We start from the raw sequence: 25,279 nt of genomic DNA, 5'->3' as shown, positions 1-25,279 counted from the left end.
ACCCGGGGCCCTTGGGCTGCAGCATGTTGTGCTGTGCAGTCCTCAAGCGAGAGCTACTGAAGATCGGCTTCCTGGTGGGTGGCCTTGTGACCCGAGGGCCGACTCCGTTACCAACAACACTGGGGAGACCGGATGCTAGAGCTAGACAGGCCCAAGGGATCAGACAGCCCTCCGGTTCAAGGCCTTTATTTGATAGACAGGAAACCAGGAGCATCTGACCTGACAGCAGCAGGATTTCTGGTCTCTAGAGTCCAAGTTCTCGCCAGAGTACAAAAATTTCATTTGTGCATATTTTAATTTAAAAAAGAACAAACAGGTCAGTCAGCTATGCCATCTTCCCGCTGCTTTCCAGCTGCCCGGACCTAAAATGTGCTTGTAATAACGTGTTTTGACTTATTCACAATTGGGTATTTTTTCCTGTTTTTTTAAAAACAGGCTCCCGGTAGCAGCCTTGCAAGAGAACTTTCCTTCGTTGTTGGCCGTGTTGAAGGAATCGGTACAGGTGAACCTAGCTCCCCCCGGATACTTTCTGCTCCTCAGGTAATGTGACCCAGCTTTCACGTTCCCGTGTGTCTGCCGGAATGTCCCTCGTTTCTGCAGCGTTCTCAGTCTGAAGCTGATTGTCTCTCAACAGCATGCTGAACGACTTTGTGACGAGAACTCCCAACCTGGAAAGCAAGAAGGACCAGAAAGACCTGCAGGTCTGTGTGTGAAAAGCTCAGCAGAGGTGGTGTCCCCCTTTTAGAGGACGTGCCCGTGGATCAGCGGTACTGGGCAGAGTCGTTCCTCGGATCTGCGTTTGTTCTCACGGCTGACTTCCTCTGTTACCGTCTCTAGAGGGCTCCGCAGACCCAGGCCAGAGTCTCCTGCCAGAGCTCTTGTGTCAGGCTTGAGCAGTCCGCTGTGGGTTGACAGGACGCCCCCTCTCCTCCCCGTACGCAGCTGCGGCTCCAGCAGCGTTAGGTTAATAACTCCGTCCCTGTGGATCTCTTCCCTGGAAGCCTTTCTTACCCCCTCTTTTTAAAGCAGTATGTACTCGTAGGAAATCTCAAAAATCCTGAAAAGTAAAAGTGAAACTCACCCTAGAAGGGAAATCTTAGAGTAGAATAAATAGAATGATGGAGTTAGGAAGTCACTATTTTGCAACCATGAGAATCATTGATCCAGGGGCTTTTGGAGCCAAGTGTAAACAGGAACATGTGTCAGTTTGATAGCCCTGGCGGTATTTCTGCGAATCATTACGACCCCTGGCATTTGTGAACGGTCTGTCCAGTTCCACTGCCGAACCGCTGGAGCACCGTCTACAGGACACTCAAGCATAGTTAGGAGGCTCACGGGGCTCCTTTGGCCTCCACTTGTCGAGAAGGAAGCATCATTAAAGCCCAGACGCTGGTGACCAGCGCTTGGACGGCACTTCCCAAACTCCCCTCTCAAGGCCCCACTTTGCGCCCTCCAGCGTGCCCCTCCCTTCAGTCCCTTCCAGAGGTAGCTTTGGCCATGGTGTTACCACAGCCAGTACAGCTGGTGCACCTCGCCCCTGCTCGTCTGTGGGTGCTTCTGTCCCACGGTGTCCAGCGTCCCGACACCAGCTCCTCACCCCTGCTTCAAGGCAGGGCCTGCACTCCTTCCCCGTCACTCGCCGCATGAGAAGTGGGACCTCCTCTGAGCTCTCGGTCCGTTTCCTGCTCTTTCTTGCCACGGTCAGCCACAGCACACCTCTGTCCAGGCTCAGGGCAGGTAGTTTCCTCAAGTTCACTCCCCCCACCCCACCCCCACCCTGGCCGCTGGCGGATGGGTGCGCTCTTGCCTCACGCCTCAACACAGCTATAGTGGAAGTCAGGATGGTTCGATGCTCAGATGTCCAGGACATGCAGCCAGTCTCCGCTGGTGAGACTTGGTGATGCTGGCCTGAGAAAGTGGCTCAGCGTTTCTCTCCCTATCACAGCCACGTGACCCGATTCTCTACGGATTGTACTTGATACGGATCACTCCTCACTTCACCCTCATCGAGTCCATTTCATTTATTTCATTGTGTGTCTTGTTATGTTATTGAAAGTTGCAATTCTAGCAAGAACCCGTGGTCCTCCAGAAACTGGGAAATGCATCTGCTAGATGCAGCGTGCCGTGTGACTTCCCATTTCTCCGCGGTGCACCCCCAGTGACCAGTATGGAAGCCATTAGTCACATGTGGCTGTTGAGCACTGGGAGTGTGGCTGTCCGAATTGAACATGCTATAGTGTAAAACACACATCAGATCTTGAAAGCCTAGTGCAAAAAAAAAAATGTGAAATCTCATTAATTTTTACATTGATTACATGCCGATCATATTTTGGATATACGAGGTTGAACATTATGAACTTGTTTCTTCTGATCTTTTAATATGGTTCCTAGAAAACTTCGTAATACCTGTGTGGTTCTACTTGTGGCCTACATTGTATTTCTACTGGTTGGTGCTGTTTTAGGCATTTTAGATTATTTTCCTGGCCTAACTTCCTTTCCTCTCTCTCCCCATTACTCTCTCAGGAAGTCACTCAAAAAATTCTAGAAGCTGTAGGGAACATTGCCGGCTCTTCCTTGGAACAAACCAGCTGGCTAAGCAGAAACCTGGAAGTGAAGGCCCAGCCTCAGATCTCTCTAGAAGAATCTGACGCTGAGGAAGATTTGTGCGGTAGGTACAGAGAGGGTCAGAAGAGAATGCCTGCTGCCAGCTACTGTGAGGGGGTTTGGTTTGCCCTTAAAAGTAAACAGTCTAGGGGCACCTGGGTGTCTCAAATGTTTAAGCGTCTGACTCTTGATCTCAGCTCAGGTCTTAATCTCAGGGTTGTGAGTTCAAGCCCCGCACTGGGTTCCATGCTGGGTGTGGAGCCTACTTAAAAAAAAAAAATTTTTTTTTTAAATCCAGTAGTCTGTTTTTACTGTTTACAACATAATTTATGTGCAATAAACAATAGGATTCCACTGGTAGGGCCCCGAGTGACATATGCTACCATGGAAGCCCTCACTGAGCCTAGATCAGAATCCAGGAAAGTAGCTTCCCAAGACAACTTGCATGGATTAGAAATCTGTGGGGTATAAAAAATATGGAAATGTATGTTTTTCTTTCTGTGGAACTGTGGAAAGAAAATTCAGTAAACCCACAAACTGTTGTCGGGCAGTTAGATTGCGTCTTGTCTTTGTGACTAACACACCCTTGCGTCTCAGTGATCCTTGTGTCTCATCACTGCCTGGGATGTGAAGATGTTCGAGTGGAGGTCACATGGGCTAGGTACAGCCCAGCCTTATTATTAGTTATAGCTTCCTAGGAAAGCAGTCAGGAGACTCTCAGAGGAGACTCATCTGTTTACTCGGACCATCAATCAGCCAGGTGCTCTTGAGTCTGCCCTAAACAGAGTCATGGAGATGGTTAATCTCTGGTGCCCTGAAGACCACCGGACAGACCTGTCGATGAAGCAGATCGTAGGTTATTAGACCTACTGCAGGGAGAGACAGACCTGGCAGGCTCATAGCAATGTCTCATCTATGAGGGGAAGTTTGGGGAGGATGTGTGTAGGGTTGCAGGACCTTGGCTGAGTCGTTTGTGGCAGATCTTTTAGGGTGGGGAACTGGTTGGGATTAGGCAGAGTTTTGGATTGGTGGGCACAGTGCAAGGCAAGAGTCCCGAAGTGAATCTTGACAAGTACGCTGCCCGTTTTGATATGTAAGCTGTTTTAGTTGGTTTTCAGTTATTCTTTCAGGATTAAGGGCATCTTGGAGCAAGTAATTGTTTTCGCTAGTTCTCCATGTTATTTAACAGAGAGACAGGAACGTATGTCCAGTCCCAGTATTGGTTACACCAGACAAGTAAACCAGTTTGCTCTCAGTTTTATTAACACAGGGGCAAAAAATTACATTTAGGTTCTTAATATGAGCTACATAGTACAGTACCCACTGCAAAGGAAATGTTCAGAAACTGTCCTGTGATATGTTACTACCTCTTTCATTGTCATTAGCAATAGCTACAGCAGCAGCTCAAAGCGAAGCCTGTGATCTTTAACCTACCATAGAAGGGTCAAGAAGTCAGGGCTCTTTTCTCTCACAAGTAGCAGAATTAATAGAAACAACAGAACAAAACACATGGGCTCATGTAAGTGAAAAGCCCTGGCTTCGGGGTCTGATTCTAGGCATAGCAGGAATCAGACGCTCAGCTGAGGCGAACCAAGTCTCGTGCAGAGATTCTGGGTGGTTCGTCTTGTGCCACACGGCTGACCCGGAGAAGAGGGAAGGGCTGGTGCCCGAGAGCCATGAGAAATGGGTGCCTACCGGAAGGGGGCTTCTCTTCCCAGGAGGAGGAAGGATGGCGTACTCGACAAACTGTGGTACCACTGGCCGCTACTTCTGCCATATTGGCTTGATAACTAGTTTTGTGGTTTGCATAAGAAAAATAATTATACTTCATTGTGTAACGAAGATACTATAGTGTGCTATCATTTGCTCATATAAAGCAACCGTGAGGCTTTCTCAGGCTGTGGTTATGGTTATAGTTGTGGTTCAGGGAGGGAGCACTTGCATCTGGGCTAATCTGCCCTCAGTCATTTCTGTCCCACGTGCTGAAGTACGGATCGAACTGCTTCTCCACCACCAGAGCGGCTGTGCTGTGTTCAGTCCACGGTTACTGGGCCTGGCTTCTGTGCAATTACATTTGACCTCAAGATAATACTACAGTAAAATTACCTGATTTTTGTTTAAAGAAATCAGAGAATTCCAAAGTTGGAGGTGATTTTTGAGCTTCTCTGTAAAACTCAATTAGCTAATTAAAGAGTACCAAAATCCCTGACTGTTTAGATCATGACTGTGTTTTACTTGACTTGAACAAATTACGTGTACATATTGGCCATAGAAAGCATGAAACAAAGTGAGGCTTCAAATAATGCATTTGTCTCCATTTAAAGTTTGTATGCATGCGCCGGATGTGCGGGTTCTCCCCCTGAGTGCAGGTGTGGTGTGTGCCGCACACTGTGTCCTGCACACTGTGTCCCGCGTGCGGGCCCTACAGCCGCAGACACGGGGGCAGCATGGAAGACAATAAGCAAAAAGTACATTAACAAAGGGATCTTTCAACTCTTTTGAAAATCTGAAGTTATTTCAAAATGAAGCTTTTTAAAGATCGAAAAAAGAAGTAAATGACCCTGAGAATTTCAGGTGGTTCTTAGTGTAAGGACAATAAGAATCCAATTACAAGGAGCGGCTGGGAACAGGGAGATGTTACGGAGTGTGTCCCCGGGGAGGGGACAGTTGCGCTGAGAAGTGAGAAGTCGGGGCAGCTGTGCAAAGACCTAGAGGGTGCTGCCCGGGGGGATGGCAAGTCCTCAAGGTGGGCGTGGGCCAGAAACCAGGTGACCAGCCTGGCTGGAGCTTAGCAGGGGGCAGGTGGGCAGGGAGCTGAGTGGGAGCTGAGGGTTGCTGGGGTTGAGGGGAGCCTGGTCAGGAGCTTAGATTTCCTCCCACTCGCTGTGGAAGCCATTTAAGTGTTTAGAGCAGTGATAGACTCTTCCTCAGTCTTTAGAAAACATCAGTTTGGCTGCTGTGAGCAGTAAAGGCTGTACCAAGTGAGGGCAGAAAAGGGAAGTCCAGTTAACAGGATTTTGCAGTGGTGTGAGCAAGAGACAATGTTGGCTTGGAGGCAGGGGTGATAGAAAGGTGGCCTGATTTAGATGCAGAGTCAGCAGAATTTGCTGATGCATCTGGTGGCTAACAAAAAAGGCAATCAAGGATGACTTTGGTTTTTAGCTTATGCAATTTATTGAGGTGGAGAAGACCAAAATAAGAACATTCTAGAACAGGAAATTGAGCTTGGTTTTGCAAGTATTACATTTGAGATGTCAGAAAAAAAGAGAAGGAGCCAGAAAAGACACTTAAGTGGTCACTGGGGTGGGTTAGGAGGACAACCAAGAGAGCACAGAGTCATGAAACATGAGAAGATGCTTCCAGAAGGAGAGAGGAGTAACATGATGGAAGGCTGCTGAGAAACAGCTGAAGGTCGGACAGAGATCCGCTGGGCTTGACAGCATGGAAGCCACGGGGGTGGGAACACTGGAGTGGGTGGAGAGGAGGAGGAGGCCGTGAATCCAGAGAACCCCTTGAGGCTCACTTGTCAGTAGGACAGTAACCAAGCAGAACTAAAGACCAAAGAATACCCCTTATTTGCTTTGTGTTTAAATTGAAGTATACCAGAGCATATTTGTATGGTGACAGATCCGTGTAGCAGAGAGGAAGAAATAAATACCAAAGAGAGAAAGGATAGTTAGAAAATGAAGCACTTGATGGCCATGGGGCCAGGCTTGACATCATAAATAGGACTACTATTCTTCCATAGGAGCCAGGAATGTGTCTATCAAAACAGGAGACAAGGCAGAGAATGTAGATATATATATGTTCTAGATTCATAGCGTCTAGTGGCCAAACTGAGGGAGTTTCCATTTGTTTCCATTAATTTTCTCAGAGAATTAGGAGGTGTGGTTATCAGCTGAGAAGGGAAGAGTATTGATGGTTACAGAGGGAAGTTCTGCAAGAATAATGCTGCACAATGTCCACAATAGCTAAATTGTGGAAGGAGCCGAGATGCCCTTCAACAGATGACTGGATTAAGAAGTTGTGGTCCATATATACGATGGAATATTACTCAGCTATCAGAAAGAACGAGTTCTCAACATTTGCTACAACATGGACAGCACTGGAGGAGATAATGCTAAGTGAAATAAGTCAAGCAGAGAAAGACAACTATCATATGATTTCTCTCATCTATGGAACATAAGAACTAGGATGATCGGTAGGGGAAGAAAGGGATAAAGAAAGGGGGGGTAATCAGAAGGGGGAATGAAACATGAGAGACTATGGACTATGAGAAACAAACAGGACTTCAGAGGGGAGGGGGGTGGGGGAATGGGATAGACCGGTGATGGGTAGTAAGGAGGGCACGTATTGCATGGTGCACTGGGTGTTATACACAACTAATGAATCATCGAGCCTTACATCGGAAACCGGGGATGTACTGTATGGTGACTAACATAATATAATAAAAAATCATAAAAAAAAAAAAAGAATAATGCTGCAAAGCAGGAAAGCCAGCACACCGCCAGGGCACAGATGGTAGGACTATCCAGTAGCATCAGGTCCTTTTTGAGAGTCATGGTCATGAAGGAAAGTGAGATCTCTTCCATTGTTGTTTGGTTTTCTCCAGAGCATTTAGCTACACAGACCAACACAGGCTGATCTGTGGGTTTGTGGGTTTAGCCAGCTTTGCATTTTTCCAGGTGAGTGTCTCAGAGGGAGAGAGCAGCAGAAGAGTCCAGGATGTTTGCCAGGTAGATGGGAGACCATGGGTATAGGTGGGGACGCGAGAAGGGCAGACCTGGAGGATTTGATGGCTGCTTAGGGTGGCAGGCCGAAGGGTTTGGTGGTCTGCGCAAGGGTTCAGGAAAGGTAAGGTGGTCAGAGAGGGAGGCTGGAAATGGAGATTTGGGAAATTGGGGAGGCCAAGGGTGTGATGGTGACAGTGGGTGACCAAGCTGGTGGAGAGTAACAGATTGTGGGAAGAAGGAAGGCCAGGGGTCGGGGCCTGGAGGGTAAGATGGAGCATCCAAGGCGGTGTGGACGTTCTGAGAACAGTGCTGAGAAAAGAGATGGGGAGGAGGACAGTAGTCGGCGCTAGTTTATTTGACCATAGTACCCAGGTTCTTCCTGAAGTTGAACATGGTCACAGAGAGGAACCCCTAAGGGATGCATACATGGTCAGTGTGCAAAGCTGGGGCGCATCATCACATCCATGCGATGTTTCGGGGGCACAGATGGTGGCCCATCCGCCATGATTAAAGCACAAATGCCTCTTTGTGTCAGCAGATTCCACGGCCGCTGTTTCAGCAATGGTGTCCGCGTCTGCCCCTTCGGTATACAGCGTGCAGGCGCTGTCTCTCCTGGCAGAGGTCAGTGCACACCCGAGTTGTCCTCCCTCGACGGCATGCTGGCCAGCTCGGAGCTCCGTGCAGGCGCTCCGTTCTCGGGCCAGCGAGTGCCGGCGCCCCTGCTGGCTGCCCTCGAGAGCCGCTCTCGGCCTCGAGCTGCCCCCGGGAGTTGTCTTGTTAGGTTATGTGCCCCTCGGGGACTGATTCTTCCTGTCGCCCGCTTCAGAGGGTTTCTGTTTTCTTGTGATCCTGCTCTGGTAGGTCCTGGCCTCTCTCCTGGACATGGTTTATCGAAGTGACGAGAAGGAGAAAGCGGTGCCCTTGATCTCCCGCTTGCTTTATTACGTGTTTCCTTACCTACGCAATCACAGGTAATGCCGTCTTCTCCGTGCTGTCCCGCCCCTAGGTAGCAAATCGGTTATGGGAAACACACCAAGTGGCTTTCTTTGCGCAGCCTTTGACCTTGACCTTTTCCTCTCCCCACCCCTGTTCAGCGCCTACAACGCTCCCAGCTTCCGGGCCGGCACTCAGCTGCTGAGCTCTCTGAGCGGCTACGCCTATACAAAGCGAGCCTGGAAGAAAGAAGTCTCGGAGTTATTCTTGGACCCTGCTTTCTTTCAGATGGACACTTGCTGTGCACAGTAAGAAATGCTGTTCTGACAAAGGGCTGCTGCAAATCCTCAAGTGGAAAAAGTGTTTCGGTTGACAGGATTCTCCTGCTTGAAATGGGAGCAGTTAGCATCAACCCAGATCCCAGGACGTCCCTGTCACAAGCTCACATGTTAACTGTGTTCATGGCAGAGGGGTTGAGTGTTTTAAAAATACAGAGGTGCATTTTTTATCAAAAGGATTTCAATTCCGAGAGCATATACTCCCCAGAGCGCACAGTCTGGGGTTCCAGAGTCCCCTGGCCTAGTGCTGCTCCCTCTCGGAGTCACAGAGTACTCCAGCGCTGAGATGACAGAGCCCACGGGTGATACTGTGGTGTCCTTACCCACATCTCGGCTCACGCTTCACGAGTTCCCACTGAGACCTTGCAGCCGGCCAGGCACTGCCACTGAGATACAGATGTGAGGTGAACTCCCTGCACTTTTCCTGGGAGGTCAGCAAAACCACTACGTTGACTCTCCGCCTGTCATGGCTGACGTGTTTGTCAACGGCAGGAATGGAGGGTGGCGATTGGTCGAAGTTTGCCCTGCCACCTCCCCCCCCCCCAGTCCTGTGGCTTTCAGCTTGAAGTCCTGTTGCTCCTCTGGGGAGCCCACGTGAAAACTAGTCATATTTGATGTCACTACTCCCACTTCTTTCCATCAGCACAAGCATATGAACAGCCTCCTGTGTGAACGTAGGGCAACTCTTGAAAAAACCGTTTTCCTTTTACTGTGAGCTGGGAATTATTCATTCTTTCCTTTGTTATTCATCGCCTGTGCCATTAAGTTTACAAATGAAGAGCTTTTGCTCAGCTTTCCCTTGTATTAAAACCTATTCATTTCACTAACTTCTTTTCAGCAAATGGGTTTTAGTAGATCTCAAAGGGGCATGTTCTTTTCTTGATGCCTCTAATCTGACTGTCATCCTTTACATATTTAATTAATTCTGCTTTTTTTTTTTATATCCAGTTGGAAGTCCATTATTGATCATCTTCTGACTCACGAGAAAACAATGTTTAAAGATTTAATGAGTAAGTTGTATGTTACTTGCACATAAATTACACTTTTAAAGGACCGATCCCATCATAATCAGCTCTTACTACGTAGCTCAGAGCTCCACTCGGATCTTTAATGATGCCATCTAAGCTGCAAAATGTAATGTGCATAATGCGTCAGGACTCCTGAATGAGTCTCCCAGTTCCAGGCTATTGACCAGAAGGCCCCAACAACCTTTCCTACAGCGTTGGGGGAGGGGGGGATACTTTTGCAAGTAATGATAGGTTTACCATAATTTATTAGGAATACTTGTCTATCCCTCATATCCCCTTCTAATGCCTTATCGTTAAATGTCATTAAAGAATTATCTATGTTTACAAATAAATATGTGAATAATAACCACAAGATCATAATTACTTAGGACCATGATTTTTCACCAGGAAGGATAGAAATTACACGATTATGAATGTCCTATCACTTACCTCCGATTGCAGTTTTCTCACTAAATGGAATTTATTGGCTATCTTTATTCTAGACATGCAGAGCAGTTCTTTAAAACTGTTCTCAAGTTTCGAGCAGAAAGCCATGCTGCTCAAGCGCCAGGCTTTTGCCGTCTTCAGTGGGGAACTTGATCAATACCACCTTTACCTTCCTCTGATACAAGGTAAGAAGGCCACCCCACCCGCACCCGCAGCCCAGCCCCCCTCATGGATGGACCCCCGGCTGGCTGAGATGGGCCGGCTGCCAGAGTGGCCCACAGCACGTTCTGGCTGGGTGGTGGACGGTTAAAATGAGTACTTGTAGAAGAATTCTGGAAATTTATCAGTGAATTGGAAACTTTATTTTAAAAATCAAAGATTATAATGCTATTAGTTTTTATTAGGTAGTTTCTAAAAGTCTGACAGTACTTTCTTAGCACTGTCTCCTGCTAGATCCCACCTGTAGGCAAGATACTTTGAGGATACAGCACTAACTGAGGCTAGTGGAGGAGAAGTCCCTAACCTTTCCTTAACAGGTTTTCTCTTTTGTACTCACAATATTCTTTGCTTCAAGAATGAATTATTGCAGCTATTGTACCTGATTTTAAGGGTTTTTTTCCCTCATAAAATGTGGAGGTGCTGAAGTGGGCATCCTGTCTAAATTCACCCTTCTCCGAGATACAAAAGAACTCTCGAATAGAAATATGTTTTCCTTAAGACTCATAGCCTGAATGGAATCAAATAAAATTAATACAATTCTTAAAGGATTTCTTTGTTTAATATTATGAAGACTAGTGTAACAAATGATTTTACAAATATTTGAATTATGGTGTAAATTCTTTATTGAGGGCCAGGTTTACTAAGGTATAATTTATATACAATAAAAGTCACCCTTTTGGGTATACAGTTCTGTGAATTTTGATAAGCACATAGAGTCATGGAACCATCACCATAGTCAACATGCAAAACATTTCCATCAACCCAGGAAGGTCCCCTGTACCCCTTGGAAGTCATCCCCTCCCCTTCCCCTGGCTCCTAGCAAGTGCTAATCTGCCTTCTGCTCGTAGAGTTTCGTCTTTTCCAGAATGTCCTAAATGTAATTAGGTGGAGTGCAGCCTTCAAGTCTGGCTTCTTTGACTTGCATAAAGTGTTTTGAGAGTCATCCGTTCCATTGTATTTATCAACAACATACTGTTTTTTATTGCTAAACAGTATTCCATTCTGTGACTTGCTCACCAGTTCACCAATGGTAGGGCATTTGGGTTGTTTCCAGGTAGAATTAGAGTCCTCAGTCTCTTGCTCTGCCCTTTAAAAAAATGTTTATAAACATCTGTCAGTTGGGGCTCCTGGGTGGCTCAGTCGGTTAAGTGCCTGACTCTTGATCACAGCTCAGGTCGTGATCTCAGAGTCGTGGGTTCAAGCCCTGCACTGGGCTCCACACTGGGCATGGAGCCTACAATCAATATATAAATAAATATATAAGGAAGTAAATATATAAGTATAAATAAATATATAAAAGTATCTGTCAGCTCACAAAGCATGTTCTCTTCCCCAAGTCATCCTGATGACTCTTAATATTAGTAGTAATTGTCAGCCCATGTGCCTACTGGATTAACTGTTTGAAAAGTCTTAATTGTTTAGTTCAGAACATTAACAGCTCTCACAATTATTGTGACTATATTTTATATTTGCAATAATAAAATATCTTTATACTAAAACTGACATAATTTCAACCTGTGAAATACATAAGGAGATTTTCACATCATAATGTCGTGAGTGCTTGAAATACATGAAAGCGAATGCTCAGATATCAACAGATCCTTTCTTGAATTGCTGATTTGGTCAAACGGTGGCCAGGATTGCCAGTAAGGGTGATGGCAGCCCTCCAAAGATTGTGGCTGAATGCAGAGTCCCATAAGAGACTCTTTTTTTTTTTTAATTTTTTTAAGGATTTTATTCATTTATTTTGAGAGAGAGAGAGAGCATGAGTAGAGGGAGAAGCAGACTCCCAGCTGAGCGGGAAGTTCCATGTGGGACGGGGTGTAGAACCGAGCAGCTCCGGGCATCTCGGCTCGGAGTGACATAAATTTTACATTGATCACAAAGGAGGCTCTAGATAAGCCCCAAAGCAAGGGTTTTCTTTTTTAAAGGGCGAAATGCAGTTTGTCTAAGAGGAGAGGAGGACAGACATCATCCCCAACATCACCCTGACTAGGGGCATCAGAAAGATCTAAAGCAGAAAGGCTCTGGACCCTGCAAGCTGGCTGACTTTGGCCTGTCCATTGGAGTACTTCCCATCTCTGAAGTCGTCCTCATCGTGCTGTACATAGTAGCTCTATTTTTACATCAGGATACTGATGCTCAGGGTTGGATTGCCATTAACGGGCAAAACCTGGCCTAAACTCTGAGCCCTTTGGCTCCTAACCATAGGCTAGCATCTTTAGTAGGTGCTCCTTGAGGTGGGTGGGGTAGGGGAACTACTCTGGTTCCACAAATGAGAGACAAGGGTGCAACAGAATGGAGTGGCCCGCCTGAACAAGGGAGGTCCCGCGACCTGGAACGGTGGTGGAGGGATTCTGGCTCAGGGCTCTCTCCCCCTCTGCTCACAGAAACTCCTTGGGTTCCTCAGGTTTGTCACTCAGCCAAGGAAGGAGGGTTAGAGATTGAAGAACAGTAGTGATTGTAAATAGATATCTTGGCTGAAGAATCTCATGAATTTAGCTTTTATTTGGAGCACCAATATGAAAAATGCTCTGTGTGTACAAACCACTTTTTCCCTTAATCCTTTCTATTTGGAAACTCGCAAGCAGTTGCGCAGGTAGCACGGAGCGTTCTGTGTACGGCGCGTCCAGCTTCCCCTCTGATAACATCGCACACAGCACGATGCATCCGCAAAACTACGTCAGCTGTCCAACAGAATTTAAAAAGATCAAGAATATCATTTTTACCCGTGGATTTACCCTTCCGGTGCTCTTTTGTCTTGATGTTCCTAGTGTTAACATTTCTGATTCGTCTGGAGAACATCTTCTGGGTGTACAGATCAGCTGACCACAAGTTTTCTCTGTTTCCCTTCATGGAGACTGTTTATCTCACCTTCCTTCTTTTTGGTCTGGGTGACCAAACACCTAGAAAGATATTTTCACTAGAAATGGAATTCTGGGGTGAAATTCTTTTCTTTCAGCACTCGAAGAATGTGCCACTTCTTCCTGACTTCATGGTTTCTGAGGGAAATCTGCTGTCATTCAAATTATTGTTCCTTTTTAGGTACAGTAGCCCCCCTTTTCCACAGGGGGTACATTCCAAGATGGAATGCCTGAAACCATGGACAGTACCAGATATTACCTGCACTATGATTTTTGCTGCACATACATGCCTGCAATAAAGTTTACTTCATAAATTAGGCACAGTAGGAGATTAACAACAATAATAAAATGCAACAATTATAACAATATATTGTAGTGAAAGTTACATGAATGTCATCTCTCTCTCTCTCTCAAAATATCTTATTGCACTGTCCTCACCTTTCTTGTGACTGACGGGAGGTGATAAAATGCCCACGTGATGAGAGGAAGCGAGGTGAGTGACACAGGCATATGACGTATAATGTGAGGCCACTATTAACCCCCCTGACAATATGTCAGAGGGAGGATCATCTTCTGGACCACAGTGGACCTCGGGTTGACCGCGGCTCAGTGAAACCTCCGAAAGCAGGACCGTGGATAAAATGGGGGAATTACTGTAATTTATCACTTCCCTCTGACCACTATCCAGACTTTTATCTTTACTTTTTCAGAAGTTTTATTATGTAACTGAACTGGATGTCTTTGGTTTTATCCTTCCTAGAATTCACACAACTTCTTTTATCTGTAGATGTACGTCTTTTACCGAATTTGGAAGGTTTTCAGTCATTATTTCTTCAAATATTTTCCCAGCCTATACCCTTTTTCCTTTTCCTGGGACTCCTGTGACCAAAATGTTAGATCTTTCATTGTCCCACTGGTCCCTGAGCCTGCTCATTCCGCCCACCCACCATCTTTTTTCCTCCTTTTGTTCAGTTTCAGTAATTTCCACGGATTCTGTCTTCAACTTCCCTCTTCCTCTGTCATCTCCATCCTGCTGTTGAGCCCATCAGTGAGGGTTTTTCTATTTCAGTGATTTTACTTTTTAGTTCTAAAATTTCCGTCTGGCTCTTCTTTGTGGCTCCTATTTCTTTGCTGACATTTTCTATTTTTTGTTTGTTTCAAATGTCCATAATTGATTATTGGAATATTTTTAGACCACATCTTTAAAATCCTTTCCCAATAATCCCAACCTCCATTATCGCCTCTGCATTGGTGTCTTTTGTTACCTTTTCTCATTCAGGTTGAAACTTCAGCGTTCCAGCTTACCATCTCCTCAGGTGCCCAGGCCAGAATAAAATAAAAAATTAAAAACCCTAGGGAACTCACCTTCAGGTCATTGCTTAAGTCCAAAGGATCCTAGCCAGTCCTGTCACCTTTCCTTCACTTTTCAGTTTTCTAATGCAGTTTATATATTTTTGTTCCAGGTTATTTTTTTTTTAATTGCAGTTAGAGGAATAGAATGTAATCTATCTACTCCATCCCATCCAGAACCAGAAACACAAAGCACTCTTTAAAAATGCCAACCTGAGGTGCCTGGCTGGCTCAGTCAGTAGAACGTGCGACTCTTGATCTTGGGGTCTTGAGTTCAGGACCCACGTTGGGCATAGAGATTACTTTAAAAAAAAATTTTAAAATAAAAATGCCAACCTGTCTGTCAAGTGTCTGAGCTATGCTTGATGCTTCATTTGATCAAGAGTATTTCTTTCTTTTTATTTAAGCAATCCTTACACCCAGTGTGGGGCTTGAATTCATGACCCTGAGGTCAAGAGTCACATACTCTACCGACTGCGCCCACCAGGCACCCCCTGGTCAAGAGTATTTTTAAAAGCAAGAAGTAAAAACCTACTTAAGCTAGCTTAGATAAAGAGAAGTTTATTACCAAGATACTACAAACAGATCTTAACTAGTTTGACTATAGTTTAGCTGCTTGCTATAGCAATTTGTTATGTTCCTAAGAAAACTTAAATTAAGTGGCGGGGGGGAATCACATTCTGCAGACAGTTATTTCATTGGAGAAGTGGGGAAGACTGTTAGGGGCTAGAGGAACTCACACCTTTTTTCCCTANAGGAATTTAAGTTTTTGTCATGGCCATGAAATCCAGACTTCACTGAATACCTCTCCTTTTATTCACTCACTGCACTTCCCACTCCTCACTCCCAGAACATGGTGTCAGTGGCCAGCCAACCTCTGTGACCCCAGAGCACCATCACTCACCAAGGACTGTCTGTGGTTCTTGTGTCTTATTTAATATTCTCAGGAGAGAATTTAGTGGTCATTGGTCATCCAGTGGATTTCCGGGTTAAGTCAGAAGTTGATGTCTTTCTGGTCAGCTGTGGCAGGGGAATAAGAGCCAGTTGGTTCACTCCCTTTAGCCCAGGCCACAAACTGCTTCGTAAAGAAGGGGACCAGAGGTAAACGAGGGGGGCAGAAACATTCTCCCAGCACCCATTTCTCAGGCTGCATTGTTGTTAAATGTCAAAACAAATACAGTTTTATTTTTTTCTTTGTCTAATGAGAAACCTCAAACTGCATATTTGTGTGACATCTTTAAAATCTTCTTTCCTTAGAACGCCTGACAGACAATCTCAGAGTCGGACAGACATCCATAGTTGCTGCTCAGATGTTTCTTTTTTTCAGAGTTTTGCTGCTAAGAATATCTCCCCAACATTTGACTTCACTGTGGCCCATAATGGTCTCTGAATTAGTAAGTACAAATATTTTACTCTTGAAAGTGGGATTGAAGCTTTTTTAAATGCTTTTTTTCAGGAATAAGATACTATTTCATATATGTCTTAATTTTATCTTCAAAATTTTCAACGAAGCTGGTAGCACATAGTCAGCTCTTGGTTAAATAGGGAATTTTTTTTGAGACAAAACCATTTAATGCATCTCTGGGAAATTTTATAGGTTGTGTAAACAAAGTTTGTATAAGGCAGAGTGAATAACTATGTACACGTTAACTAACCGGCCACCATTGGACAAGTCGAGAAGGTAAAATTCAAGAAACATAAAATCTCTGTAAGTTACTGTCTTCCTGCTGCTACAGTCAGGGAAGTTCCTAGGCAAGCTCTTTGAGATCTAATGCCTCTAGGGAGAAAAGATTCAGATCATCTCTGGATACGGATGCCTTCACAATATCTGAGTTGGGGTGCCATCTCAAGTCAAAAGCAAATTAGAGGGAAGACGTCAGGTCATCATGTTTCCGAGCTACTGGTGTAAGCTGTAATTTAGGGTGACATTAATTACATAATCTGCAGATTAATCCTTTAAGTTATAAATTAGAGAGTTTACACCCATGACTAGAAGTATTATCATCACATACCATGACCTACCGTACCATACCATGAATTCACGTAACTAAAGATTCCTAATGAAAAATTATCTTTCCTAAGTCGTTCATATTTCCATCAAAGAACTTTGTGGCCAGTTCACTGATAATAGATTTTCGTAACTAGCCCACTGTACCTATGTTGTGAGTTTCTTTGAAACCATATCTTACATAGAAATAGTTGAGGTTGAGGGGCGTCTGGGTGGCTCAGTCGGTTAAGCGTCTGCCTTCGGCTCAGGTCATGATCCCAGAGTCCCGGGATAGAGTCCTGCGTTGGGCTCCCTGCTCAGCGGGGAGTCTGCTTCTCCCAGTCCCTCTGCCTGCCACTCCCCTTGCTTGTCCTCTCTAGCTGTCTCTCTCTCTGTCAAATAAATAAATAAAATCTTTAAAAAAAATATTTAAGGTTGAAAGCTTAATGCTGTTTAGAAGGCTGTTAACAACCATTAATCTCTGAAAGCACTGTAAGTTTGTGCGTAGGCTTTTAAGAGCAGCATTTCTAAAATACTCCACACATTTAGTTGTTCTTCCTTACTCATATTTAGTTATCAGTTAGTCATACAGATAAGTCATAAGATTCTGAACACATATTTAAGAATATTTTCAAAATTCATTTTCAGGAATAATGTACTATTTCATATATATCTAATTTTATCTGAAAATGTTTAAGTTGGTAGCATATAGCTTTTGGTTAAATAGAGAATATTTCATCTTCTGTAATCATATTTGATCTTTTAACTGTCAGCTTATTCCAACTAAGTTGTATTGTTTGATATTATTTGCTGTTTTTTAAACTGTTTTTTTCTAGTTTTACTGAGATATAATTGACATACGGTAATATATAACGTTAAAGTGTACAGCAATTTGACTAACATATATGGTGAAATGATGACCACAGTGAGTTTAGCTAACATTCATCATCTCATAGATATAAAAATAGAAAGAAAAAAATGTTTCTTTCCTGTGATAAGAACTCTTAAGATTTACTTTAACAATTTCATATATGCCCGACAGCAATGTTAACTATTGCCGTCATGTTGGATATGACGCCCCTAGTACTTATTTATCTTAAAATGGAAATTTGTGCTTTTTGACCACTTTATCCCATTTTCCCTCCCCCACACCTGCCTTTGGTAACCACAAATCTGATCTCTTTTTCTATGAATTTGGTTTGTTAGGTTTTGTTTTGTTTTTTTTAAGATTCCACATACAGGGGCGCCTGGGTAGCGCAGTCGTTAGGCGGCTGCCTTCGGCTCAGGGCGTGATCCTGGCGATCCAGGATCGAGTCCCACATCGGGCTCCTCCGCTGGGAGCCTGCTTCTTCCTCTCCCTCTCCCCCTGCTTGTGTTCCCTCTCTCGCTGGCTGTCTCTCTCTGTCAAAATAAATAAATAAAATCTTTAAAAAAAAAAAAAAAGATTCCACATACAAATTAGGTTATGCATTATTTGTCTTTGTCTGACTTATTTCACTTATTATAGTGTTGTCAGGGTTCATCCATGTTGTTCCAAACAGCAGGATTTCCTCCTTTTTTATAGCTGAATAATATTCTACTGTATAACGTACAACATTTCTTTATCCATTCATCATCAGTAGGCATCTAGGTTGTTTCCATGTCTTGTAAGTAATGCTGCAGTGAACATGGGGGTGCAGATATCTCATCAACATCGTGTTTGCATTTCCTTCTGATAGGTTCCCAGAAGTGTAATTGCTGGATCGTAGGATAGTTCTATTTTTAATTTTTTGAGGAACCTCCTTTCCACAGTGGTTGCACCAATTTGCATTCCCACCCACAATGCACGAGCGTTCCTTTCTCCACATCCTCACCAACACTTGTTGTCTCTCGTCTTTCTGATGCTAGCCATTCTGACAGGGGTGAAGTGATACCTCACTGGGGTGTTTGCTTGTTTGTTTTTATGGCCATATACATTCTAAACATCAAGCTGGATTTAATCTCTCTCAAATAGTAAATTGAATGTATGTCTTCTTTTTAAGATTCAGATATTCATACAGCTTGAAGAAGACCTGAAAGAGGATGATGAATCGTTGAGGTAAGTTGTGCGAGGGTCTGCGCATATGCGAGCGGACATCACCTTGTGGTGTATGGTTATCTAACATTCAGTGTTATTTTCTTGACGTACTTGTGAAGGAACCAGCTATTTGACCATTTCTTAAACGGAAAGAACTCCTTGTGGACATTGCACAGGCAAATGGACTACAGTGTATGTGAACAAATTTATAACAAGAGTTTCTTTGCAAATTTATAGAAACAGCAACAAAATCAACAGAATGAAAGTTGCCGATGGAAATGGGCCCTCGGTGGGGGAGATACCCCAGAGTGAACTGGTCTTATATTTATCAGCTTGCAAATTCCTGGACACAGCACTTTCTTTTCCACCTGACAAGATGCCGTTGTTTCAAATGTAAGTCAGATAAAACCATGCGTCCTCTTGGAAATGGTGACTCTCCTTGTCAGCACTTTCACTCTGTTGTGTATGGTGTGTGAGAAGCCCAGTGAGAATACCAGGTTTCAGAGTGCTTACAACACCTGTGGTTTCCTGAATCTGGCCCACAGTAGTGTTTATGGATGGGTTTCTGTGGGTGGGTGGGTGTGTCTGTGTTTAGGGAGTTTTGCTACTGAACGCTTATAAAACAAGAGTCACGGACTGGCAGTCCTCACTGCATTTGTGTAGATTTCTTTGTCTGTTTGTTTTTAATTAAATAAATGGGACACACTGTCTCCAGCTCACTTTGCCCCTGTTGGCTTACATTTCCTGTAGGCTTAACACAGCTGCTCATATGGTTAATTTCATGCCTGGCCCCAGATGCCACTTCTCTTTGTCCTGTCCCCCTACAGAGAGTAATCGTGTAATGTTTGTGGTTAAAATGTTCTTCTTAACTGCATATTACAAAGTGAATGGAGGCAATCTGAAATGGCTATAGACTGTATGATTCCAACTCTGTGATATTCTGGAGAAGGCAAAACTACGGAGACAGTAAAAAGATTGTCAGGGGTTACGAGAGAGGGAATCAGAACACAGAGGATTTTTAGGACAGTGAAACTACTTTATTTGATACTATAGTGGTGGATACATGTCATTATACATTTATTCAAACCCATAGAATGCACACCACCAAGAGTGAGCCCTAAGATAAACTCTGGACTTTGGGAGATAATGATGAGTCAGTGGCAGTTCATCGATTGTAACAAATGTACCGCTATGGTGGGGGTTGTTGCTAGTTGGGAAGGCATCACATGGCCGGCGGAGGGGGTGGGGGATATGGGCTTTCTGGGCAATTAATTGTGTTGCGAACCTAAACCTGCTGTAAGAAAAGAAAGTGTTTTTTAAGTGGGTTCTGATGTATATGAGTAGGCGTAGCAGTATTATTCGTAATAAGCAAAAAGTGAAGACAAGTCCATCGATGTACGAGCATCCGTACAATGAAATATTCGGTAATAAAAAGAAGTGAAGTACCGACGTGTCCTACAGCACGGATGCGCCTTGACAGCATTATGTGAAGGGCAAAAAGCCAGTCGCAAAGAGCACATATTCTGTGATTCGGTTTGCATGAACTGTCCCAAATAAGAAAATATGCAGAGACAGAACATAGATTGGTGGTGGCCTCGATGAAGGGGGTGTAAGGGATTGAGGGGTGATAGCTGAAGGAAGCAGGGATTCTTCTTGGGGTGATGAAAATATCCTAAAGTTGATTATAATGATGGATAGACAATTCTGCGAATAAACAAAAGGCTATTAAAGTATACACTTCAAATGGGTGAATTGTATGGTGTGTGAATTTTATCTCAATAAAACTGTTTAAAAATCTTTTTGAAGTGGGCTCTGAGCCAGCATGCCTGACTTCGGGTTTTTTCGTTCAGTTACAGGTGGGCGTTTGTTCCAGAAGTGGACACAGAGGGCCCTGCCTTCCTGTCAGATCTAGAGGAGAATCACCAAGAATGCAAACCCCATACCGTGAGGATTCTAGAACTTCTGAAATTAAAATATGGGGTAAATGTCTTCTTTCTTGCAATTTGGATTTGTGACAGAAGGGAGAAAACCTAGGCAGCGAGAGAAGTCCTTCAGGCGCCGCTTGATTTTAATGACTTTGAATAATTTTCTAAAGTTCTTTGATCCGAGTGTTAAAACCTGGAGGTGGTATAAATCGTATCTTTATTTTCTCATTTATATGTCACTTTCTCATCCCAGTTGCTGAGGTAAGAACCCTGGATATAATAGCATCTGGATCCTGGAAGTAGTTTTATACAGAGTCCCTTTATTACGCAGAGGAAGGGCCTGCAGGAAGAATGGCAGGGGCCTGGGGGGGCGGGGAGGAGCTGGGGTGACATCCTGGTGGAAAATGTCAGTTGAAGACCAGCATTTGAGTTGATTTGGAAACTGCCATTAGTGCTGGTAGTGAATGTTCATGAGGAACCCACTGCTCAGGCTTGCTGCCTGTGAGTACCTCACCTGCATCTCTAACCCCGAGCAAAACTGCATCATCTTTATGGGGTTGGGTTGTTTGTTTGTTTGTTTTGCAGGAAATTGGCATCTCTTTTGAGATCACCATGAAGAATGAATTCCCACTGCTGCGCCAACATTCTGTTTCCAGCATCAGCCAATTGATACCATTCTTCCAGACTCTCAACTGTGCTTTTAAAACCCAGAGTAAACTGCCTGCTGACATGCAAGGACCTCCAGTCGTAGAGTGTCCTGTCACAGATAGCCCAAGGGTCTTGAAACAACTAGAAGAATGTGTTGAATATGATTTTTTGGAACATCTGGAATGTTAACTGCATAAGACACAATTTCAAATGCATAAGACACAATTTCAAATCCATTTACTGATAGTTCTGTGAAAACCAGGATATATTCTAAACAAGAAAGGAGCCAGGAAAGTGCTTTTAAATAAGTCTATTTCAATTTTGAAGGTCGATTTCAGATACTTTTCTGTTGGACAACGAAACACACCTCCCTAAATGCCTTGTAATATATTTGGATCTGATTGTATGTTTCTTCCTCAATTTATGTAAAGAAAATAAAATTAATATATCATCTAATGCTAGCACAAACTTTGTAATATGAAGTGTGAAGGTAATGCGTTGTTTTCTTTGTTGATGTAGATACGTGGGCTGTGTCAGTGTATTCCTCTCAAAGTTTACACTTGTTGAATATTACTCTTAACCTTTCACACATATGTCCTTTAAAGCATTTATTTTGGTACCACATTTTAAAACCAAAGTGTCTTATTTTTTGAAAATAATAATTGCCCATTTCCATTGACTATTCAACAGTGGTGAGGGCTTGAAAATATCGCAGTGTATTTAACTCTTGCCCATTAAAATCACATGGTAGGGGCGCCTGGGTGGCTCAGTTAGTTAAGCCTCTGACTCTTGATTTTGGCTCAGATCATGGTCTCAGGGTTGTGAGATTGAGCCCCAGGTCAGACTTCATACTCAAGGCAGAGTCTGCTTGGGATTCTTTCCCTCTCCCTCCTCCTCTGCTCCACCCCTGCCCCACTCCCAAACCCCTCACCCCCGCTCTCATAGAGTGTACATATACTCTATTTTTCAAAAAAATAATAAAATCTTTTTTTAAAAAAATCACGTGTTAAGGGGCACCTGGCTGGCTCAGTCAGTGGAGCATGTGACTTGATCTCAGGGTTATGAGTTCAAGCCCCATGTTGGGTGCAGAGATTATAAATAAACTTTTTTTTTTTAAATCCCATGTTAAAATAACAGTGCATCCAGCTTCAAAAGAAATAGTTTTCAAAACTCTGACAGCTGTAACCTTAGTTATGTACCATTACGAATGCTTTACCAGCATTTTCCATTTAATATCGATCGATCAATGTTGTCATGGAGCGCTTAATGCCTGAAGCTACTGTTGGGGAAACTGACCCTTTGGACTCTTCCCTCGTACTCTGTCCTCTCTGGGATCTCTTTCCCACTTTGTAGACATCCCTGTTCATTAAAATAATCCCTTTCTAAGTACAGACTCCTCTGGCCTGGCAGCAGGTCGCCCCACTCTCCGAAACTCTCTGTCTTATGCCAGCTACCCTATTTAGAGTCCTGGCTTGGCGCCCCTGCTCTGCTGTGGGAGCCCTAACTCTGCCAGTGAGCGTGGTTTGCCTTCCAGACTTGCCTACCTCATGTCCCGTTTTCAGCCTCCAGAGCATTGCATGAAGTCTCGTTCCGGGCCAGATGATGCATACAAGGCCTCATGCGTGCTCTCATGTCCATCCTTTCTGTAAGCCAGGGTGTTCTGGAATGCGACCAGCATTGGTTCAGTTTCTCCTAACATCCTTCTACTTATTAGTTTGTGCACAGTGCAGAAGCAGTTTGCATCGTTAGCCCCAATCTAGGATTTGGGGAGCACAGAACTACCTGATTACCTAAATAAGGGCTGAAGATAAAAATAAAACATACCACTAGAAATATGGGTATTCGTACAAACGTGTGTAAAAATTACATGAAAATTATGGGTTTTTACATGTAAGGGGATATCTTTAAAAACATTTGCAAGTTTGGTCACTGAAATTTTAAATATTGAAGTGTAGACCTATAAACCCTGTGTAACTTACACTGTGAGTTAGCTGTACTTCAGATTATGAGGAGATAACCATCGGGGGATTAAGAGTTAACATCAAAGTGGGCACATATGTTCATATATCAAAATTTACAACAAAACGGGTAATGTCATCAGTAGCTATTATGCCACAAAAGGCCATTCTTGTACCTGTACTTAGGTCTACAAATTCTGTTTTTCATTTTTTTTTCTCCCCAATATCAAACAGCTTAATGGTTTCTGAAAATACCATATGTCATTTAATCCTTATTTATTAAATAGAAATCTTAAAAGACAGGGACTCAACACTTCCCTATGTTTCTCCCAGAACACCGAAGACGTCTTAGAAACATGATGTACCTCTAAATGTTTAGTTAGCATACACCACAGCAGTTGAGGGTATAAGCTCTGAAGTCAACTTGCCTGGGTGTGACTCTCAGCTTTCCCACATACTTGCTTGGACAAAACTGTGCCTCGGTCTTCTCATCTATAAAATGGGAATATCGAATGTAACTATCTTAGGGTTGTAGCAACGAATCATCTTTGTGCTGCCTTTGTGATCTATAAACGGTTTTGATTATGCACCCATCTAAAAAAGAAGCCTCTGCCCACCCCAATGTCTGGAAGCATGAGGAAACACAAGATTAATAGTTCTGGTATTTTCTTCTTCCCAAGAGAGGCCCTTCTGCACCCAACTTGGGAGCCAACCACTCTGACTCCATTCCTCCCAGAGGAAGCCGGTGCTCTGTGTTCAGCCCTTAGTCCCTGCGCAGACGGCAGGGAGTGTGCTGGGAGGGGTGGGGCTTGCCAAGGGCGGCCACAGCAAAGGAGAGCAGACTGGGGCTCTAACAGCAGAGTTTGGACACCCAGCGCTGCAGGCAGTGTTGGTGGGAGAGTGGCGTGTGTGCGTGGGGATGAAGTGATCCCCACCACTAGGGTGCTTACGAGGGGCCAGGCACAGTGCCAAGTGCATCACCTGCGTTATTTTCTTTCTTACCACCTCCTCAGGAAGTAAGGGCTTACCCCGTTCTCCAAGTTCAGAGCCAGGAACAAAACCTAGGTCTGTCTCCCTCTAGAGCCCTATGTTCTCAACCCCAGTGCTGACAAAGCGAGACAGGAAACCCCTGAGGTAGCTGCTGCTTTTCAGTACTGTGTGGAAGACAGTTTCTGAAACTACCCTGCCCATTTATGACTTCCTGTAAAACCAGCTCCTGGCTTTAAGGTGTGGTGAGATTGTTTTAGAGGAGAGCAAGCCTTATTTCCCATCAGTTGTACATTATGCCCATTTAAATTAGGAGTAGAGGAGTAGCTGGATTTGCGGAAATAGTTGATGATGGTTGTACTTAAAAGTTTCGACCAATTACCCAGGAGATCAGACAGGATTCTGTGCCATCGGAATAAAATGCTTCTGTGTAAGACAATGCCTGCTAGGTGGTATTACTTGCAGTTCATTGAGACACACAAACCAATGACCATGCAAAACCCACACCTTCAAAGAAGAGAATATGATCAGGAGCAGGATGTGGGCCAAGGAAGGAGCGTCCCCATTCTACATGAAGGAACAGCTGGGCTTGTGAGTGTTATGGGAGTGTCCCGTGTATGTGATCATGTGTCCATATTTTGTTAAGTCCTGTAGTAAACATTCCAGACCATTCAATCCTCTTCAGCCAGACCCGGCGCTGTCTCTGAAGTTCAGAGTGAAGAGGACCCCTTTGAACATTTTTGAGAACAGATGGGAGTATCCTGAGGTTAGAAATCTGTCAGTTACAGTTGGCATCCAGGAAAGCAACGATGCGTAGCAGAGGTCCTCCCACTAGTATGTGCAGGAGACTCACCCAGAGAGCTTGCTAACTTGCAGGATGCCTAGCCTCCTCCCCAGAGCGTCTGGATCCATAGATGGAATGACATTCAGGAATTTGCTTGTGTAACAGGTGGTTTTTGTCGCAGGTGCTTCCTAGACCATTCTCGGAGAAACACTAGTTTTCAGGGCAATTGATTCATAAATACGGTGACATTTATGGAAAACAAGAGGAAACGAGCAAGGCTGAACTTGTTTGGTTACTTCTCATCCCATATAGGTAGCTGCTTCCAACTGGTTCTCCACTAAATCAAGTAAGCCCACTTTTTTTTTTTTAAGATTTTATTTATTTATGTGACATAGAGACAGCCAGCGAGAGAGGGAACACAATCAGGGGAGTGGGAGAG

At 44.1% G+C, this 25,279-nt stretch overlaps 1 protein-coding gene across 1 annotated transcript in view; it reads left to right on the top strand.

Moving 5' to 3' along the window:
- DOP1B (DOP1 leucine zipper like protein B) overlaps positions 1 to 21,567 on the top strand; it is a 103,469-nt gene extending 81,902 nt beyond the window's left edge. The window contains exons 26-38 of the mRNA XM_040620980.1: positions 436 to 540; positions 635 to 701; positions 2,524 to 2,668; positions 7,876 to 7,958; positions 8,199 to 8,308; positions 8,432 to 8,578; positions 9,557 to 9,618; positions 10,119 to 10,247; positions 15,753 to 15,889; positions 18,504 to 18,559; positions 18,776 to 18,931; positions 20,389 to 20,518; positions 21,049 to 21,567. Coding sequence (XP_040476914.1) covers positions 436 to 540; positions 635 to 701; positions 2,524 to 2,668; positions 7,876 to 7,958; positions 8,199 to 8,308; positions 8,432 to 8,578; positions 9,557 to 9,618; positions 10,119 to 10,247; positions 15,753 to 15,889; positions 18,504 to 18,559; positions 18,776 to 18,931; positions 20,389 to 20,518; positions 21,049 to 21,300 — 1,579 coding nt within the window. The 3' untranslated portion in view covers positions 21,301 to 21,567. The remainder of the gene's footprint in view (positions 1 to 435; positions 541 to 634; positions 702 to 2,523; positions 2,669 to 7,875; positions 7,959 to 8,198; positions 8,309 to 8,431; positions 8,579 to 9,556; positions 9,619 to 10,118; positions 10,248 to 15,752; positions 15,890 to 18,503; positions 18,560 to 18,775; positions 18,932 to 20,388; positions 20,519 to 21,048) is intronic.
- The last annotated feature ends 3,712 nt before the right edge of the window (positions 21,568 to 25,279 follow it).

Source organism: Ursus maritimus, unplaced genomic scaffold, assembly GCF_017311325.1.
Source record: "Ursus maritimus isolate PB19 unplaced genomic scaffold, ASM1731132v1 scaffold_4, whole genome shotgun sequence".
In the NCBI taxonomy this organism is placed as follows: Eukaryota; Metazoa; Chordata; class Mammalia; order Carnivora; family Ursidae; genus Ursus; species Ursus maritimus.
Note: the sequence above shows the minus strand (reverse complement) of the source record. Positions and strands in the feature narration are given on the sequence as shown.